The 21,379-nt window shown below is 45.0% G+C and overlaps 1 protein-coding gene across 1 annotated transcript in view; it reads left to right on the top strand.

Moving 5' to 3' along the window:
* IFT122 (intraflagellar transport 122) overlaps positions 1–21,379 on the top strand; it is a 402,329-nt gene that overhangs the window by 237,309 nt on the left and 143,641 nt on the right. Inside the window, exon 20 of the mRNA XM_078661691.1 lies at positions 21,257–21,359. Coding sequence (XP_078517817.1) covers positions 21,257–21,359 — 103 coding nt within the window. The remainder of the gene's footprint in view (positions 1–21,256; positions 21,360–21,379) is intronic.

Consider the following 21,379-nt stretch of genomic DNA (forward strand, 5'->3'; position numbering starts at 1 on the left):
TATGCATTCTCTCTGGGGACTGGAGGATGGCGCCTTAGTCAAGCTATTAGTTGTCGCAATTGGAGAGTTAGGGCATGGTAAGTGTAGCTTAACATCTAAACCCTCCTCCTCACCCCTTTTGGTGGAAAAATACATGGGGAGAGCTTCATTAGGAGTATGTCAATCCACCCCTTCCAGCGCACTGAATCTATTCCAGTGGGCAAACTGGGATACAAAAGGATCAAAGGGAGGAGGTGGACCTTGCCATGAATGCTGCCACTGATGGGCAGTGTGATGTGGGGCGTGTGTATACCCTCTATTTATTGGGAAAGTAAATTGAGGGGGAAATTGCCTTGGGGGCATGGGAAGGAAGAAGGACATAGGAAGAGGGTGTATTTGAGAAGCCGGCCCACTGTTAGGTGAGTTGCAAATGTAGTTCACTACCTCAATATTCCTAAAATTGATGGTTATGACATCGCCTGCTATAGACTTGGTGTTTCTACCTACCCAGTCCCCTCTTCTAACTGCGTGTATTTCGCCACATAGATTATTGGGCAGAGGTTTGTGGATGTCAAGCCACTGGGCACATTTATTCTTCAATTCGGCCAGAGTTTCTTTTTTCCCCTCCTTTAGTGGTGGCACCCCCGTCAGTACGACCACAAAGGGTGAGACTTCCGGCGGCAAATTAATTGACTTGAAGCGAGGCGGTCTAGGCTTAGGGTCATCGGGCTTGCTGAGAGAAGTAGCTGGTGTCGTAGCGGCTGGTAGATTTTTAGGCCCATTGACAGGTTGGTTGGGCACTCTTTTAGAACCAGCGGGTGATTTGGACTTTGTAGTAGAGGCTGCACCCCTAGAAGTTGGTGGGGGTGCAGAAGCCTTTCCCTCCATATGGGCCAAATGGCGCGTTACTGATTCTACATTATCCGGTATGGTTTTAGCATTTGCATTTGGATCCTTTGGTGGGTTGCTATTAACAGTATTCGTTGAGGCTGGTTCTTTGGCATTTCCTTGCGGCAAAGTTGACACATTTCCACTTGCCTTATTAGACCATTTAGTATTGATAAAAGATGTTAGCCTATCAATTTTGGACATTAAAGGCTTGATTTGGGCCGATATTGAGGCTTCAAGGTCAGATTTTAAGTCTGCTACCATATTTTCGACCCAACATGGTATGCCTGATGTTGAGTTAGGAACTGAAGACACAAGATTGGGATTCCTGATGTTGGTTTTGGATTTTTTCTTGGTCTTGGACATATTCCTAGGTTCTGGCACTACACGAATGCGTCCTTTCCCTGAATCCCGAGGACAACTCCCTATAATAGACTCTGGCTTCTCAGGTGTTTGACAAGCTTCAAGGTCTGGGGTGGCCTCTAGATCAACAAATGATGAATCAGACTCCAGCTGAGAGACTGATAGATCTACTAAGTTTGGTACAGTAAGTGTACCAGCGGCCAGTTGAGGTAATGGAAGAGAACGATTAATTACAATTTGCTGGGGAGGCAAACTCACAGTTGATAAGGGACCCAGAGACGAGCGTTTAGCGTTCATAAGTTCCAATGACACTCTTCGCTCCAATAGAGTGATACTCTGGTCAATTGTCTCGTTGACTCGAGATATAAATTGGTCAATGGGCCCAGTAATTTGTGCTACAGCCAGCGCAGATTTAGTTTTGCTTCTGGTTCTTCCAGGCATTACGGACATATGTACGGACTTATAAGTTAGCTGTAAGTGTAGTGCAGAGGAACCAAGGGGGGTGGCCCGGTCCGGTCTCTGCCGGTCACTAACGGGCAACAACGGGCCCGCCCTTGGCCCGGGCTTCGCCCTGGGCTACGCCCCGCGCGCGTCCCGCGATGCGCGGTGGAATCCTTGCTTAAAAATGCGGGAGGTGAGAGGGGGCGGGCACTGGGAGGGGGCGCGGGCCACACGGGAAGAGGCAACAGCTGGTGGAATTAACGCTGTACCTCGCAGTCTCGGGGCCGCGCCTCTCGCCTCCTCTGCGGCCTCGCCGGTGTTGGTCTCTTCCTCTCCCTGGGCACAGCGGGTCAAAACGGTGAGAGCTACTCCTGTAGCGGACAGACAGCAAAGCGCTTGGCAAACTGGCAAACCTCTAGGCGAGCGGCACCCGCGAAGCGGGGGCCGCGAGAGGTTATGTGCTCCTTGCTGGGGGCGGGCACTGGGAAGGGGCGCGGCCCACACGGGAAGAGGCAACAGCTGGTGGAATTAACGCTGTACCTCGCAGTCCCGGGGCCGCGCCTCTCGCCTCCTCTGCGGCCTCGCCGGTGTTGGTCTCTTCCTCTCCCTGGGCACAGCGGGTCAAAACGGTGAGAGCTACTCCTGTAGCGGACAGACAGCAAAGCGCTTGGCAAACTGGAAAACCTCTAGGCGAGCGGCACCCCGGACAATTTGCAAATTCTGTGTGTGTTCAGAACCACTCCCACTCCAGGTATCAGTGCACTAAAAATACTACCCATTATTTCACCTACGCTTTCTCTTCTACTACGCACTAAGCCATTAGTGTTTTCATTGCTTCCAGCAATTTCTTTCTCATGGTATATTTTCGGGAAAACAATGCCAAAGTAGCAGCTTCCATACCAGTGATCCGGCAATTTGAAATAAGCCTTGTTTCCACATATATAATAGATTCCGGGAAACACAGGTTCTGACTCATTTTTGAAACCCCAACCTCCATTTACCTTGTAATTGTGTTCACATTGACTGGAACCAATGAAAATGTTATTATAATAACTAGTCTTCTCGCGATGAAGACAAAGTTTCCCTTTCCTTTCGAAATCCAGCAACAAAGCAGGACCACTCCCACCATTTGAGGTGCCTTCCATGTTTTCAGCCCATTTAGGAGTTTTCTGTCTTTTATCATTTGCCTTTCTTTGGAAACTCTCCCTTCTTTTCTCTGCCATGTTTAAAAACATTTTTTCTTATTCATGTAATGAACAGGTCAAGTTATCTCTGTGTGCTTCATTTAAGTCTATAGTACCTATTGTCAGAAAGTATTCTCCCATATAACGTGTAACGTCACTTTTAGTATGTACAGGATTCAAATTTCCACGTATGGGAAGTTCAGAAAATATCACGTCTGAGTTAGAATAATAGTACTGTAACGGTCCTCTTTTGTAAAATAAACTAGCTAAAATGCTACAGGAAATTCCATGGGTCAAAGGTAGGTGATAAGTCACGCCTTCAGCTACAGAAGTAGGTAGCTTCATGCAGACATAGCAGTCTTCTATTTCCATAGTTTCTACGTAGTGCACTAAAAGATTAGCGAAAACATTTAACTGTGTCTGGTTTCTAACTCCATGATAATGTAGTCCTTCCTCATCTGATGCTTCTAAGTCTTGTTTTGTTTGTCTGAGTGCCTTTTCACGTCTTTCTACACTTCGTGTTGTCAGTTCTTCAGTGTCAGTAGTCACAGTCTGAGTAGGGTCATATTAGTATTTTTGCTTACCATATAAGGAATGAAAACTGTTAGTCCTATCCAAATTATTATCACTATAACTATGCTACATATACATACTCGGCAGCATGTTTTGCAACAACTGCGTCTAGGCCTTCCATTCACATTTGAATCAGACATTTTAGTTCAGAACAAGATTTCTCAACCCCTCTTTGTAACTTTGCACAGTTAGCTTACTCTGCGCAACTTCAGGTTAATTCGTCTTCCTCTTCTGTAGACTGATCAGCAATCGGTTCTCCGCCACTTTCGTCAGTTATATCAAGATCCTCAAAATCTTCCAAAATGAAAAATGTCCATTCAGGATCTTGGTATTTTTCGTTCAGTCTTTTTATTCGATCACTCCTTCTTTTGGAGCTTTCTCCAGTTTGTTCTGCAATTCGAGGACTTTTCCTTCTTTCTGCAAGTTTTTCTTCTACTGTTTTTATTCTCAGTCTTTTAATGTATCTTGGTTCAATATGTTTCTTTTTCTTGAGTCTTTTAGTTGGCACTGTGATTTGGCTTCTAATACTCTTTTATTTTCATTTGTTTGTGGCACTTCTGTTTCTCTTTCTTCCCTTCCTGTCTGACTAGTTCCAGGTCTTGTATCTGTTTCTTCTGCCTGGTTACTAAGCTGGCCTGGTTCAGGTGAATTTTGGGTTTGGCTTTCGAGTGTCTCTGTTTCTGTGTCCTGAACACGTTCTTCTAATTCTATCTGATCCTGTTCAAGCACTTCGATCTCTTGATTTTCTTCTGCTCGAACGTTTACACTAGTTCTAGTCTGTCTCTTTTCAATTTCAGGAGTTAGTGGAGGAGTATCGATCACTTGTTCTCTCCCTGTCTGACCTTCCTCTTCTTCCTCAGATTTGACGTGAATCTCAATGATCTGAGGGTCTTCGCCTGTGCCTATCTCTTCCTCTCTATTCCACTCTCTATCCTCTTGGGTTCGCTCTCTTGTTCTAATTGGGTCTTCAGTTAGGTCGATTATGGGTATCCAATCATCTTGGCTGGTGCTCGGCTGTTCGTCATCAGCTACTTCAGGACCAGCGTCTGCAGACCCCTCAGCTGGACAACCTTCAGCTCCAGGTTACTCGTCTGGAACTACTTTCTGTGTATGGCTGGCATGGATCCACTTGGGAACGCCTGCACACTTCACTGCTGTCGTGGTCACCAGTATTATCTGGCGCTTTTCTCCCCACCTCGGTGCAAGGCAACTTGAATGAGTATGCTTCTTGATTCTAACCCAGTCACCAGGAACCAACTTGTGAACTGGAGTTGTCGGGTTGGCGACGGCGTCTTCCCCAATCTGGCGAGAGATAGAACGCACTTGGTCACCCAGTTGCTTGCAGTACTCAAGTACCAAATCATCAGTAATGCTTAACAGTTTGTATCCTGGTACCCATGCTTGTCTCATCTCTCTTCCCATCAGGATCTCATGGGGGCTTAGGCCTGTTTTTCGGTCTGGAATACTTCTGAGTCCCATCAGTACAAGAGGCAAGGCAGTTATCCAGTTCATGCCAGTAGAGTCACACATTTTTGCTAATCTCGATTTTATAGTGCCATTTATTTGCTCTACTACTCCAGAAGCCTCTGGACGATATGCACAGTGCAGATTTTGTGTGATTCCAAATGCTTTACAGAGCTGATCGATTACCTCATTCTGAAAATGTTTTCCTCTATCTGATTCAATAGTGACTGGAACCCCGAACCTAGGTATTAGTTCTCGTAGTAACATTTTGGCTACGGTTATGGCATCATTCTGTGTGTCAGGGTAAGCTTCCACCCATTTTGAAAACAGGCAGACAATGACAAGGACATACCTTTTGCCCTCACAACGAGGCATGGTAATGAAGTCAATCTGTATTCTCACAAAGGGACCCCCTGATTTTCCAATTTTCCCCAGTTCAACTACTGTTCTTTTACCAGCGTTGAACTGCTGACATGTTAAGCACCTCTGGCAGAGTGATTCTGCTACCTTCCTGAACTTCGGATTATACCAGGTCTGCTGAAACACCAGAACCATGGCATCCCTACCAGTGTGTGAATTTCCATGTATCAATCTGGCCATAGAGGCAAGCAGGTGTCTAGGTAACACAGGCATACCATTTGGGCCCACAATGACACCATCCTCACTTCTTGGTCGACAACCAAGTTTTCTCCACCTTTCTTGCTCTTTCAATGGCGTAGCATGCTGCCAATCTCTCACCTCATCCCAGGTAGGCACTTCTTCAAACACCATAAGTTGGCTGCTGTTTCCAGTCCCTCCCAGTTTGATATTTATGGACATGCGATCTTTAGCACACTGTTTTGCCACTTGATCAGCAAAATCATTTCCCAAAGATACAACGTCAAGGCCTTTTTTATGGGCAACACATTTGACCACTGCTAATTCTTTTGGTAATTGGATTGCTTCCAGTAAATTTTGTACAACCCTTCCATTCCGAATGGGGGTACCTGATGAAGTCAGGAATTCTCTTTGTAGCCATAATTGGCCAAAGTCATGCACAACCCCATAACAGTACTGACTGTCAGTATACACTGTTTTCTTTTGTCTTTTCCCAATTTGCAAGCTCTTATCAATGCTATCAATTTGGCTACTTGTGCAGACTTTACTCCAAATAAACATGATGCTTCTTTAATGCTGTCTAAAGAGACTACAGCATAAGCAGCGCTTAGGCCTACAAGTTCGTGTCTCATACATGAGCCATCCACAAAGAACTCCTCATCATGTACAGGCAAAGGTGTTTCCTTAATGTCTGGGCGGGGTTTAGTACTGAATTCTGTCAGGTCAATGCAGTCATGCTCGTTCTCTCCTTCATCTTCTACAATCATTGAGTCAGGGAGTAGGGTGGCTGGGTTCAGGATATTACACCGAGTAATAACTACATTTGCAGCACCCACGAGAATCCTCTCGTATTTAGTCAGCCGACTAGGGGTGAGATACTGAGTCTTGGTTCGGGTCAGTAAAATTACAACTGCATGTGGAACATACACAGTTACAGGATGTCCCATTACAATGGATTCACTCTGCTCTAAGCTCGTGCAAGTGGCAGCTACCGCTTTCAGACACCCAGGTAATCCAGCAGCCACTGGATACAAAGTGGCAGAAAAATATGCCACTGGGCGCCTAATCAACCCATGCTCCTGGGTTAAGACTGACAATGCACAATTGTCTTGTGTGTCACAGAACAGGGCAAACTCCTTAGAATAGTCAGGCATCCCTAAAGCAGGGGCTGTACACAGACAATCTCGTAATTTGGTAAATGCTGTTAAGCTTTCATAATCCATTCAACTGGGTCCTTTGCTCCTTTCTTTGTCATTTTTATCAAAGGCTTTGCTAGGACTGCGAATCCCACAATCCATTGCCTGCAGTAACCTACAACCCCAAGGAACATTCTGATCTCTTTCTGAGTACGGGGTAACTGCATCTTTTGAATTATTCTGACTCTCTCTGAAGTGACTTTTCTGATGCCTTTTTCTATCTGGTGCTCCAGATATTTTACTGATTTTGAACAGAACTGCAATTTTTCAGGGGCCACTTTATGTCCCTTTTCACCTAGGTGATTCAGTAAGGCAATGGTATCAATCACACACTCTCTATGACTTTTAGACGCCACCAAGAGGTCGTCAATATACTGCACCAAAACAGAGTTTCCAGGTAAAACTAAGGATTCAAGACACTTTTTCAGGATCTGATTAAAGATAGAGGGACTTTCGGTGTACCCTTGGGGGACCCTGTTCCAAACATACACATGACTATTGAAAGCAAATGAGAAAAGAAATTTGCTGTCTGGATGCAATGGGATCGAAAAGAATGCATGACATAGGTCTATCACAGTGAACCACTCAGCATCCCAAGGAATCTGATACAGGATCACTGCGGGGTTCGGGACAATAGGACAGCAAGGAACAACGATCTTGTTTACCTTTCTCAGGTCCTGTACTACTCTGTACTTGCCACTAGGTTTCTTGATTCCAACTATGGGGGAATTACACGGGCTGCTCATCACTTCTTGTATGATGTTTGCTTCTAGCAATTTCTGTATTTCAATGGCAACTCCTGCTCTCACTTCGGCACTCATTCTGTAAGGCTTGGTATTGGGGTAAACTGCATTTTCTTTCATGGCTATTTGTATGGGATCTACATTTGCCATTAATCCTACATCCTTTCCAGTAAAGTCCCATACTTCTGGTTTCACTGTCTGTTGAAGTTCTTCGGGTAAGTCTTGTATAGTCATTCGTTTAATTTCTGAGTCAGGTCTGATTAACATTAACTTGTAGATGCCATCTTCGTCTGGGGTCTGAATTTCGACGCCCTTTGGTGTGCAAAAGATAGTACAGTTCATTTTGCACAACAAATCACGTCCCAGTAAGTTTACTGGACTAGTGTCACAAACGACAAATCTATGCATTTCTTTAAAGTTCCCTATTGTGATCTCCATGGGCTCAGTAACTGGGGTACTAATCAATTGATTGAATACACCTACTACCTGGATCGCTTCTCCCGAGAGGGGTAGGTTTGGAACGTCCGCTGTTCTCACAGTAGAACGGGTAGCACCAGTGTCCAATAGAAAGGTGACATCATTTCCATCAACCTTTCCTTCAATGTATGGCCCTGACTGGTCTACCGGCAAGGAGGCGCCAAGTACACACTCCTCGTCCTCCCCTCTCAGGCCCCGTCAGTATTGGTCGTCACAGAGAAAAGTGTCATTTAATAAATACTGCGAAGTTGCTGCATTTCTGTTCTCATTGCCTCCCCAGATTTCTATGTCGTCACCCTGCGGTGATTTTCCCCTAATATTCGGTTTTGGCGCTCGGGGCACTTGGATTGTTTTTACCTTCTTGGTTTTTCATTCTGCGTCTGTGGAATTAAATCAGGGATTTGGGTATTATCATGCTGTAAATATGGACACTCATCTCGCCAATGTCCAATTTCCCCGCACTGGTGGCAGGGAAATTTCTTTTTAGCTTCTTCTCTGCTCATTTTTACTTTGGGCTTTCCCCCACCCCCAGGGCCTTGATTTTGGGTACTCTTACTCAATTTACTTAATTGCTTTTCCTGTTGTTCTGCGAGCTTTACTTGTGCCCACATCACCTTTTCCTTGAGTGCTTTTTTCTTATCTGCCATCTCGTCCTCACAGTATTTTGCATACAGTAGGACCTCATCTATTTTCTTAGACTGCCAACATATTTTATTATCTTTGATCCACTGACAAATTTCGGGTCTTAAACCGTTTACAAACCTGTAAATGAAGTGAGTCATATCCTTCATCTCGATGTTATCTATGCCGCTGTATGTTTTAAACACCTGTAACAGTCTTTCATAAAAGGAGTGCACAGTCTCGTCCCTTTCCTGCGTGGTTCTATCTATTTTTGTCCAATCAGTTTCCTTTGCGGGCACTTTTAGCTTCAAATGTTGAATTACTTGTTCATATTTTCTCATCACTTCTTTAGAGGGTTCCCCTGTTCTAGAGTCCCTCGGGTACTCCTCACTAGGCCAAGCTATGGCTATTTTACACTCGGTCCATAAGTCTACCGGAACCACAATATCAAAGAACCCATCCAAATCTTTCCACAGGCAATTTTGAACCTTTACAAACCTTTCCACCTGCCTGTACCAGTCTACAGGCTTCTCTCGTAATTTTGGGAAATAATTTGTAAAGGACACAATATCCTGTCTGGACCATGGAACATGTACGTATTTTCCACCTGGCACTTCACGCATAGGACATAACTGTTCTGGTTTATCAGCTTCCTTTAGAACGAATTGAGGAGTCACTTGTTTAGATCTAGCCTCCTCTTTCTTTTTGGCCCACCTGGCTTTCCACCTGTCCACCTCTCCCCATTTCTGTAATACTGTCAATAACTCTTTGATCTGTGCCTTCTTCCCTGACATGTTCAGGTTTTCCAGATCCTTGTCTGAGAAATCTGCTCTGTACAGTTTTTGTAAAGGTTTTGATTTCGAGATATCTATTCCCATACTAGCTGCAGTGTCAGTTAGTTTTTCATGGAGTACTCTGGCATTTCGAGTAAGGCTCTTGCAGATAAACAGCTCTTCTTCCGAGTAGGTATTTAGTCTGTCTAATCCTACATTTCCTGCCATAAGTTCCTCTATTTCTACTCTCAGTTTGTAGAGATCTAGAGGTTTCGACTGTGACACTCTTAGTGCCCGAAGTTGATTCCATTTGAATCTCCCTCGCATTGAAAGGATTATGTCTTTTCTGCATCCTTTTTCCTGGTTCCCTAATGGGCAGATCCATTAGTGAAACTTCAGACTCACATTCACTTGTTAAGTCATCTATAATTAAGGGCTCTGATCTCGGTTGGGCTACAACTGGGGTAATAACTGGAGTTCTTGGACTTCCCTGTCGATCTCCATACAATGGAACCACTGGTCCAATAGTAACCGGGATTGTTAAAGACTCAGGACTTGCATTTAACTGAGAAATCCTCTGAATTATTTCAGCTCTCTGCTTAACTAGTGCCTCTCGTTCTCTTTCCTCCAATATCCTTTCGACTGAATTGTCATGTAATACTTGTGGGGTTAAAGTTGGAGCACAACTCGGGGCAGTGGGAGGTGTCTCTCTGGGTCCTTCACCATAACTAGGTCTTGGGGGCAAAGTACCTGTGCCTAGGGATCTTGGTTCTTCCTCATATGGTGGGTTTAGGAACGGCATTCCTGAACTGGATGGTCTTGCCTCACCTTCGTAGGCAGATCTAGAGCAGAAGTCTCTTTCACGGGAGTATCTTGCGTCCCCACTAGCTGGCATTCTTGGATAAATATCCCTTGCATCTACGGGACCTAAACTCTCGGTATAGGGAGGTATGAAGCAACCCCCTCCCACACTGGCAGATCTGGCCTCTTCCTGGAGAGGAGGTCTTCGAGAATTATCCCCCTCACTGGAAGGTCTATTTCTTTCATTGTAAGGAGGCGGACTCCTCATAAACAGGTCATCTAATAATTCATCATCCGACTCTCCAATAGGCACCCAATATTTGCACTTTTCTGTCTTCTTTTCCCCCCCAGGAGGACCACCCACTGGCATCATTGGAAACAGTCCTTCTACTATCATATTCTGTCTCCACTGTTTCATCTTTTTGTCACGGGTCTCTTGTTTTAGTTTCGGATAAAATTTAGTCAACCATTTATCCATCCGGGGCTTATCCCTTTCAAAAGCTTTGATCTCCCATTCCTCTAAAGCTTCGTACTGCGTTAATCTAGGTCTGGGATGTAAGTCATTCATTCGGGTTCTCAAATTAAATAGAATTCTGCCATTAAATGTACCTTCTAAGGGAAAAGCCAATACTCCGTCATCTTTCGTGTACTCCACCCAATTTTCCAACCATACACACGAGTGGTACCCTTTATCAAACATCATGAAAGATGCAGGAGTATTCGGTGGCGGAATGACAACACCTTCTCTGGTTCTAATCGGTTTGTCCTTTTTGAAATAATTCTTTACTTTGTTTACAAGAGATAATTTTCTCTTGTTTCCGTACATAATGTCAGTTTTATGACCTTTCCACTGATCGTTTTCAAACCCTAAATGTCGCGGATCAGGTCTAGTATGCGGTCTGTACGAATGCCACATACGATTTCTTCGAGTGACTCTGTTTACAAAATCACCCCCAATCCAAGTGCGTCTCTTATTTTCGTGCGACCAATGAAATGCACGAATTCAAATAATTTCGACCAATGGGTGCGCGGCCTTTTTCGTGAGATAGTTTCTCACGCTTCGGCACTCACCCCTCCTTTACAATTCCAGCTCCGCTACTCACCCGCTGCGTCTACCAATCCCAGCGCGACACGGAGTGACGTCAGAGCAGCCTCGCAACTGACTCCCTCCTTCACAAGGTAACGGAAACTTTATTTCTTTCTAAAGTGCTAGTGCTTGGTTATTTAACAACGAATACACATTCGCCACTGTACTCAAGTGTCTAGACAGAAAAGATTTGTTTCACTGCAAGTAAACTACTTCCATTTACTTTTCACACACTACGGATAGATCTCTTCTGCCTACCCTTCACTCAAGCATTAGGGAACCCGTTACTTCCTTAGACTCATCCACTTTTCTGGGATATATTCTAAGTCCAACGTTTCACCAGCGAACCCCTTTGCTATCACTCAAGCTCCGACGAACCTGCTACTCCTTCCACTGTGACTCTTACTAGGTTAGATCACGAGAGAAGTTTTGCCAATGATCTCGTAGCAATCATTTATTCAAACATATATTCAGAAAAAACCCTAGTTAGTGCTTCCAGTTTTACCTAACCTGCACTAACCTTCCTGGAGTAAGTGACCTCAAAGCAAGCGGATTCTCTTCACCACTCGCTATTTAATTCCCCGGGGATTCCCAACAAACATGTAACAGTAACTTTACGAGTGGGTTAATACATATATCAGTACAATAATAAGAAAAACAATATAAAACATTTCATAATTTTCCAAAGCAAAGCATTTCACGTGAGTGATCAGTTCACCTAAAATCTTTACTCTTTTAGCAGCAAAAGTTCTTTCTCAACTAGCAGCATCCAACTTATCTAGCTTAACTAGTCCTACCTAACTTTAACTAGTCCCTAACCATAGCTCTGCTACCAGAAAATTACTGATAGAGATCGTGGGTCACCCGACCAAAAATTTCACCATATAGATTTCGGGCCCATAGATTTCAAATCACCATATACATTAATCAGGCGACCTCACAAATCTACCATCAGCAACCCTGATTCCTTCTTATTTATTCTAGCGTACCCGACTTACCAATCCACCGTTACGGGTACCTATGACCACAATGGATCAGGGAGCTAGCTGTGAAGAAAAGTAGACAAAATACAAAACCCAACTTTAAATACCTTTGATATTCATAAAATGACCACGGACAACTGAGAAGTTTTAAAGGTTTTATCTAGAAATCAGTTTCTGAGAGCATTAGGCTTACAGTTAAAAGGCAATCGATAATCACGATAACAAAAAGAACATAACCATACAAGGAAAGTGTAAAGGCAATCATTTAAATTTTTGTAAATAGTGCGACAGGGAACACGCTAAGTAGACTTAAAACGGAAACTCAAGAATAGACATCAATAAATGAGCAAACTTATTGCATGTACTAGAATTATACTATTGGGACGTACTTCATGAAAATGAGTGGAAAATTAGGAATCCTATACATCTACCGGAAGGGTGAGAAGTGGAACACGCTATAATTCTAATATTATTATTTCAAGAATAGAATTCAGGAGAAACTATGAACCACATCTAAATTCATAAACAGTATGGAGAGAATTGTGCTCTAAAAGGTAGGGTAACATAGGAACATGCTATGAAAAATGCAATGGTCATTCATATAGTAGATTGCGAAAAACATGGAAATTATAACATGTGCAAAGGTATGTCTTTATTGAAGCAAAGACAGAAAATAGAAAGGTGCAGTATAGAGTTCTCAGCCCTATCTATATATTTACCTAGAATGGTGTGAAAACCAACCCTGGCCACGGATCAGTCAAGGACAGGAAATACCCCAAGGAATAGCAGTCATCAATGGGACAGAAGGTGCAGAATGGACACCCCAGGACAGGACAGGAAACCCAGATTAGGATCAGGACAGGATCCCAAGGCACGACCAGCACCCGCAGTTTGGAAGCAACGCCTGCGCTCCACCCTCTCTGCAGCTATCAGTCAGAACCCCGATTGGGTTAGCGAACTCCCCAGCAAAGTGCTCCGCCAGCACTTAAGGTTTAGTAAAACCCTTAAAGTCTATGGTCAATTTCGGACAGAGTGCTCCGCAGCACCCTGTAAATTCAGTCACCTATTGAGTGCGTTGGGTCAGTGACAGGTCAGCTATTCAGACAAGTCGGACAATTTCTCTAGCTGAACCTAGGCTAGATATACTGTTTTGGGGTCAGTGTACCACCCCCCAATGTTGCAAAGTGTCAGAATCCACAATTTCGATTGGTCCCAAAGTAGGCTAGGTTAACACACCAATCAGAACAGACTATTGTAAGCCCAAATTTACATTCTAGGGATCCGCCTAGCAGGATTGGGGTTCCCACGAAAAGTTTCACAGAATACAATGAAGAATTACAATTGTTACAAACGAAAAATTCTGCTCCATCCTCCTAGGTCAGAGGTGGCTTTCGCAGGAGCATCTTGACTGTGGCTGCCAGCTGGCTGAGTTCCACTGTTCAAGGACATTTCTCCCTGGCTGCGTGTCATGCGCAGAAGGGACCGTCAGAATGGTTCTCGTCACAGTCAGACCCCCCAGTTATCGTGGTACATGAAAAGTAAGCGAAAACAAATTAAAACATAGAAATAAATGAATATACTACACATCATGATTGTATACTTATGGTTTTATCACTATAAAAATATACTATGCGGGTTTATATTAGTGCAATACACAATAACACGAGAGCATCTGCACGAGCTTCACCACGTTAATACATAAGCAGCCATCTTGTGGCTATTACGCATGCGCACCCTTTCCCTCCAGAATTACAACTACGTCACATCACGTGAGTGTGACTAACGCATGCGCAGAAGCAATATTCCAAACGGCGGCCATTTTAAGGACACAGATTAATCGTATTAGTAAAACACATAGGCAAGCATCACTAAGATACACGCGCATTCAAAAATAAAGGAAAATTAGTACAACATACAATTTTGTTACCGGGTTATAACAGATTCGAGGTTCATGACTCAAGCAAGTCGCGAAATATGCGAAATCTTGCTCTATCAACATAAATAATATAGGTGTAATGTGCATGCTCGTCTTGGAATCGGGGCACTCTATATTTCGTTAGTGAATACAAGAGCACTGAATTTTGAGCTGTTTTAGTTGTTCTTCTTTGTAAATTTAAAGATTTTTGTCTTTTTCCTCTAAATACTGTAAGGAATCACTGTTTACAAGTTACTAACAAACTCACTTTCGAAAACTTCACTTACTATTAAATGGACACACACAGCAGCACTCTACATTTCCTGAAATTGTTAATTATGAGTTTAACTTCCCCCGTCATTCTACATTTCTGTGGCCAAACATGCGTTTTTTTTTACCAATCCAAATATTGGAAAGTAGTATGAACCCCCAAACCTACAAAAGAATTCGTAATGCAAAATACAGACAGAGTCTAGCAGAGACACTCAGAGATGCGACCATGGCGTTGACGTGTTTGTACACCCTTTCGAGTTGTAGCAGCAAAAAGAGATCGTAAATCTATCTGTGAGGCAGGCATTAAGGTGGACAAATGTTTTAATTTCTCCTATTAAAACTTTACATTTGTGCTATATTGTAGAGCACCCGTCCCCTGTTTGAAAAGTTTAATGTGTTTTTAAGCGTTTTATTTTTACTGGATGGGTACGTTTCTAGTATAAAACATATGCTGTACATTATGCTGTACATCGTGCATGGGGTTTAGCGATTCTCAAACAGCGCCAGTGCTGGGAATGAGACCACAAGTGTGATATATTTTCAGATATGAAGCCCTGCTTTCTCCCCGAGCACAACACAGTGCTGCAACTATGTTTCTTGCACTGCATTGCGCTATAAAATAGCCTGCAGCGATCGATTTACAGGCACCACGGAGGGCCAGATTGTGAAGCGTGTTGAAGGTGGCATTTCTTTCAAACCCCCCACATTCTGTGCGGCGCCGCGGCGCCCTTGGCCTCGCATCACGGCGCACCGGGGTGCCGCGGCGCACACTTTGGGAACCACTGCCATAGGCCGAAGGGAGTGCTCAGGATGAGGGGTTAAAGTAGGACACCACATGGGAACAGAGCAGAAGTCCAGTTTCTGCTTCTGCAACCTCTCCTCCACAACCTAGGGTGTTTCACGGCCGTCCAGGGGACCTTGGCCGCGGGTTCAAGGCCACGGTGCCCTAGCAGTGTGGCTGTCTGTGCCTAAGTTCACAGACCGGTCTAGTATGATTAGAAGGGAAATGAATCCTCTCCCAGCCGGGAGCAGGGCATTGTCTCACTGTGTGGGTAGTTCAAGCCTCGTCTGAGCCTTTCCTTCGGTGGGTTGGCATCAGTGGCCCATAGGGTCCGACTGAGATACAAAATTGGCCTATGCACCAAAACTAAAGTGGCATAATTAGTGCATAAGATAGCTAAAAACAATGTGGCCCATGTCTTCAATTCGGGGCAGTTTTGAAGTTGTAAAAATAAGCTGTATAGGTGGTTTGCACGGTATTGGAGACTGCATCCTTTTGTGCTTGGTGTAGGCAATGTTTGTGGTAATATCAGGGAAATGAACCGTAAAAACCGACCCAGCAGACCATAAACCGGGCCCACAAACCGCCCAAAAAACAGCCCACACACTGACCTGTCAAACCAGCCCTGATTATCCTACAGCCCAGTGAAACCCTGTACTCAATGTCATAAATAAATCTCAGGAAATGATTTTTAAGAGGGGCACAAACTGGAAAGGGGTACAAAAGGGGGTGGTGATGGACGGAGCATCTGAATCAATCAAACACTCACACCCAGTCAAAAGATCTGGGTTAAATAATCCGTCACCGTTCTTTAGCCCACTCTGCCACCCCAGTTTAGACATGGCTATATGCAAATCAGTCTGACCCTGTGCCTCATGGGAACAGTTCAGCCCGAACTGCCAAGCCATGTCTTCCCTGGACCGGAAACAAGCTTCCGAGGACCGGTTTCTGGCATTCCAGCCGTCTTCAGCCCGGCTTGCTTGAATCCAGTGGCAAAGTGAGCAAGGGACTCGCGTCTGAGCATACCCTGCCACACTTATGGCGGCCAAAAGCGGTACAAAAGGGGCTGGCGATGGACGGAGCATCTGAATCAATCAAACACTCAGACCCAGTCAAAAGATCTGTGTTTAATCCATCACCGTTCTTTAGCCCACTCTGCCACCCCAGTTCAGACATGGCTATATGCAAATCAGTCTGACCCTGTGCCTCATGGGAACAGTCCAGCCCGAACTGCCAAGCCATGTCTTCTCTGGACCGGAAACAAGCTTCCGAGGACCGGTTTCTGGCATTCCAGCCGTCTTCAGCCCGGCTTGCTTGAATCCAGTGGCAAAGTGAGCAAGGGACTCACGTCTGAGCATACCCTGCCACACTTATGGCGGCCAAAAGCGGTACAAAAGGGGGTGATGATGGACGGAGCATCTGAATCAATCAAACACTCACACCCAGTCAAAAGATCTGGGTTAAATCCATCACCGTTCTTTAGCCCACTCTGCCACCCCAGTTCAGACATGGCTATAAGCAAATCAGTCTGACCCTGTGCCTCATGGGAACAGTCCAGCCCGAACTGCCAAGCCATGTCTTCCCTGGACCGGAAACAAGCTTCCGAGGACCGGTTTCTGGCATTCCAGCCGTCTTCAGCCCGGCTTGCTTGAATCCAGTGGGAAAGTGAGCAAGGGACCCACGTCTGAGCATACCCTGCCACACTTATGGCGGCCAAAAGCGGTACAAAAGGGGGTGATGATGGACGGAGCATCTGAATCAATCAAACACTCACACCCAGTCAAAAGATCTGGGTTAAATCCATCACCGTTCTTTAGCCCACTCTGCCACCCCAGTTCAGACATGGCTATATGGAAATCAGTCTGACCCTGTGCCTCATGGGAACAGTCCAGCCCGAACTGCCAAGCCATGTCTTCCCTGGACCGGAAACAAGCTTCCGAGGACCGGTTTCTGGCATTCCAGCCGTCTTCAGCCCGGCTTGCTTGAATCCAGTGGCAAAGTGAGCAAGGGACTCACGTCTGAGCATACCCTGCCACACTTATGGCGGCCAAAAGCGGTACAAAAGGGGGTGGTGATGAACGGAGCATCTGAATCAATCAAACACTCACACCCAGTCAAAAGATCTGGGTTAATTCCATCACCGTTCTTTAGCCCACTCTGCCACCCCAGTTCAGACACGGCTATATGCAAATCAGTCTGACCCTGTGCCTCATGGGAACAGTCCAGCCCGAACTGCCAAGCCATGTCTTCTCTGGACCGGAAACAAGCTTCCAAGGACTGGTTTCTGGCATTCCAGCCGTCTCAGCCCGGCTTGCTTGAATCCAGTGGCAAAGTGAGCAAGGGACTCACGTCTGAGCATACCCTGCCACACTTATGGCGGCCAAAAGCGGTACAAAAGGGGGTGGTGATGGACGGAGCATCTGAATCAATCAAACACTCACACCCAGTCAAAAGATCTGGGTTAAATCCATCACCGTTCTTTAGCCCACTCTGCCACCCCAGTTCAGACATGGCTATATGCAAATCGGTCTGACCCTGTGCCTCATGGGAACAGTCCAGCCCGAACTGCCAAGCCATGTTTTCCCTCGACCGGAAACAAGCTTCAGAGGACCGGTTTCTGGCATTCCAGCCGTCTTCAGCCCGGCTTGCTTGAATCCAGTGGCAAATTTAGCAAGGGACTCACGTCTGAGCATACCCTGCCACACTTATGGCGGCCAAAAGCGGTACAAAAGGGGGTGGTGATGGACTGAGCATCTGAATCAATCAAACACTCACACCCAGTCAAAAGATCTGGGTTAAATCCATCACCGTTCTTTAGCCCACTCTGCCACCCCAGTTCAGACATGGCTATATGGAAATCAGTCTGACCCTGTGCCTCATGGGAACAGTCCAGCCCGAACTGCCAAGCCATGTCTTCCCTGGACCGGAAACAAGCTTCCGAGGACCGGTTTCTGGCATTCCAGCCGTCTTCAGCCCGGCTTGCTTGAATCCAGTGGCAAATTTAGCAAGGGACTCACGTCTGAGCATACCCTGCCACACTTATGGCGGCCAAAAGCGGTACAAAAGGGGGTGGTGATGAACGGAGCATCTGAATCAATCAAACACTCACACCCAGTCAAAAGATCTGGGTTAAATCCATCACCGTTCTTTAGCCCACTCTGCCACCCCAGTTCAAACATGGCTATATGCAAATCAGTCTGACCCTGTGCCTCATGGGAACAGTCCAGCCCGAACTGCCAAGCCATGTCTTCCCTGGACCGGAAACAAGCTTCCGAGGACCGGTTTCTGGCATTCCAGCCGTCTGCTTGATTCCGGTCCAGGAAAGACATGGCTTGGACGTTCGGGCTGGACTGTTCCCATGAGGCACAGGGTCAAGGCTGATTTGCATATGGCTATGTCTGACCTGGGGTGGTGTGGAGTGCAAAAAAAACGATGCATTTAGGCCCAGATCTCTGTACTGGGGTGAATGTATGACATTGTTCAGCATTCTGTCCATCAATTGTTGTTTTTACAAACTGGAAAGTGACATGAAGGGGACAATAAAAATGAGTGCTAACAGGCATTGGTAAAGCCAATAGGCCCGCCTTGTTTTATGTGTATGTGTTTGTTGTTGATGTATTGGTGACAGGGTGCTCTGTGTCATGGCACCCAGACTCTGGAACAATGTTCCCCGTCCGCGTAGGAGTGAATCAGTATTGACTTTTTCTTCATTAAAACCAGTATTTGGATGAGTGGACCGATGAATGGCCTTTGAATTAGTTGCCTTAGACATGATATTCTTAGTGCCAAGGTATTCTTAGTGCCAAGGTAGCTTCCGGTGAGCACAGGCTTTGAAAATACCATAAATACCTACATGTGTTCGGATGCACGGACGCTCAAGCACAACATGCTACTTTGCTTGCTTTAGGCCACGCCCATAATTACATAGGACACACCTCTTCTAAAGGTTTCCCAGTTACATTTCCTTGGCCAAGCCCCATTTTGGGACCCCCAAGTTTTCTCATCCAACTTAAAGCAATGAGCTCACAATTTCTTCTGGTTTCTACCCTACAGCCCTTCCTCTTCCTGTAGACTTGAGAAGGCAGCCAAAGCCCCGTTTTCTTTTTTTCTGGTTTTAAAGTGTCCTTTGCTTTGCCTAACAGACATGGTGATGGAGCACAGGTGGGGCTGGAGAGGGTGGAAGGGGGATGGTCAGTTTAGGAATTCAGCTATAGTTGGGACTAAGTGGCCTCATCATGGTGACCCCACTGGCCGGCATCCAAGAGCCCCACTGGAGGTGGTTAATGTGCTTTCTGTATTGCACTAAAACTGGACTTCCTCATCCATGGTAGAATGCCTACTGCCTCCTCAACAGGCTGTGGGGAGAGTGCTGGTGTTTCGTAGGAGAGATACAAGCCTGGAGCCGGCCTTTGTTTCCATTCATAAGAAACCAAATCATCTAACCATCACCAGGTAGAATCCTCTCCCTTCCAAGCAAAATAAGTTCTTCTCTTCCACATAGGTATTTTTTAGTTGTTTGAGTTTACATTTGGGTTTTATGGAGACTGTGAGTCAGATGGTATCACTTGCAACACTCTATTGCATGCATTACAAAATGGCAGTTCCATTTACAGGGTAGGGTCATTGGAGGTGCCCCAGAGCTGCACCTCAGAGAACCTTTTACAGTTTAACTCTGTCTGGTTTCTGTCTAAAATACAGATTCACTCTAGAACCTTACCTGTATATAAAATATTGACACAAACTAATTGTTAGGAAGAACAGTGTCCTCCTCAAAATCAATAAGAATAGTGTTGGGGCCTGTGAAATGCACTCTTTTCATTCTGAATAGTTACCATAACCTATCACTTAGTTGAAAAGAACATGGATACACCGACCACCGAAGGCATCACTAGTTAGATGCTAATGGTAGCCTGATGACTGGTCCTGATGAGACCTCGATATTGGGTTTAAACGTCAAAATAAATCCATTGATTTCATGTGGTTGCCGCTCTAAAAGAATACCTGTGAATTGTCTTAAATACTCTATTGGAGTATCACTGTTAGGAAACCAGAGACAGTATTGTAATCTTCCCTTTGCATGTAATTTGTGTTGCCACATATATCTTGTACCTATGTAAGTATAATGAAAACACGAGCAACAGAGAAAACTGAGGCTGCAGTGAATCTTGTCTGCATCATTGATTGGTTCATAAATGCATGTTTTAACTTGACTTTGTTACCGTTGTACTCTAGGATACGGTCCCCAGTGAAAGAGTCCCACTAGACCATTGTCTTTACTAAGTGTCTATACCCTGGTCCTGGTGGGGTCTTTGTCCAGCATATATAAACGGTTTTTCCCATTGTCGTTTTGTACTTAAAGTTTGTTGTTTAGTAGTGCGTACCTTAACAAATAACTGTTACAGTCCCATAGTATCAAGAAAAGAAACTACATAAAGTTTCAGAGGCACAGATCTTAGCTAAGGACACATACTAGGGAGAGGACAATTTTGAGAACGCCTTTGCACCCTACTCATGCCACCAAAAACCTATGAATGATGTCACACTGAGCAGAGATACACTGAGTAATGGCCCATGGTCCTGTTGGACTGCTTCACCTGCATGTGTGTCCGTAAGACTAGGGAAGCCAGAGAAGAGTTTCCAAGGCTCGAGTGACATGATCGCGGAAACACACCCCAAAGATGAGGTGAGCAGTAGGGTGAACACTGATGAAGAACCTGGTCGGCAACACTGGAGAAGCAGCAAATGGAAGTAGAGTAGGCCATTGATAACACGAAGAGCATTTAATGAGACTTGCAAGACGAATATTCATGCAGCGAAATGCCTTTAGATCCTTAGAAAGCTTTTGAAGGTCAATTTCTTTTATACTGGTCTTCAAATAAATGTTCCTATACTGACCATGTATGTACTTTTGGAAAAATGACTACATCAGCTGTTAGTTCCAGATTGACTAAAATGTTTGTGTATTTGTTATTCTGTCAAGAGACACCCCCAATCCAGAGGAGGGCTACACTCTAACATCTCTAGGCAGGGTAGACTAATCTATTAATCTTCATGAAATGGTGTGTGTGTGTTATGTTGTAGTGGTTACATGATTACCACTAATATCTCCTCTTGCAGGCCTTCACCTTAGTGGAGAAGCATCCAGAGTTTAAAGATGATGTCTATGTGCCCTATGCGCAGTGGTTGGCGGAGAATGACCGGTTTGAGGAAGCCCAGAAAGGTGAGATGCTGTGTTTCTGG

This window comes from Lissotriton helveticus, chromosome 9 (genome assembly GCF_964261635.1).
Source record: "Lissotriton helveticus chromosome 9, aLisHel1.1, whole genome shotgun sequence".
Lineage (NCBI taxonomy): Eukaryota > Metazoa > Chordata > Amphibia > Caudata > Salamandridae > Lissotriton > Lissotriton helveticus.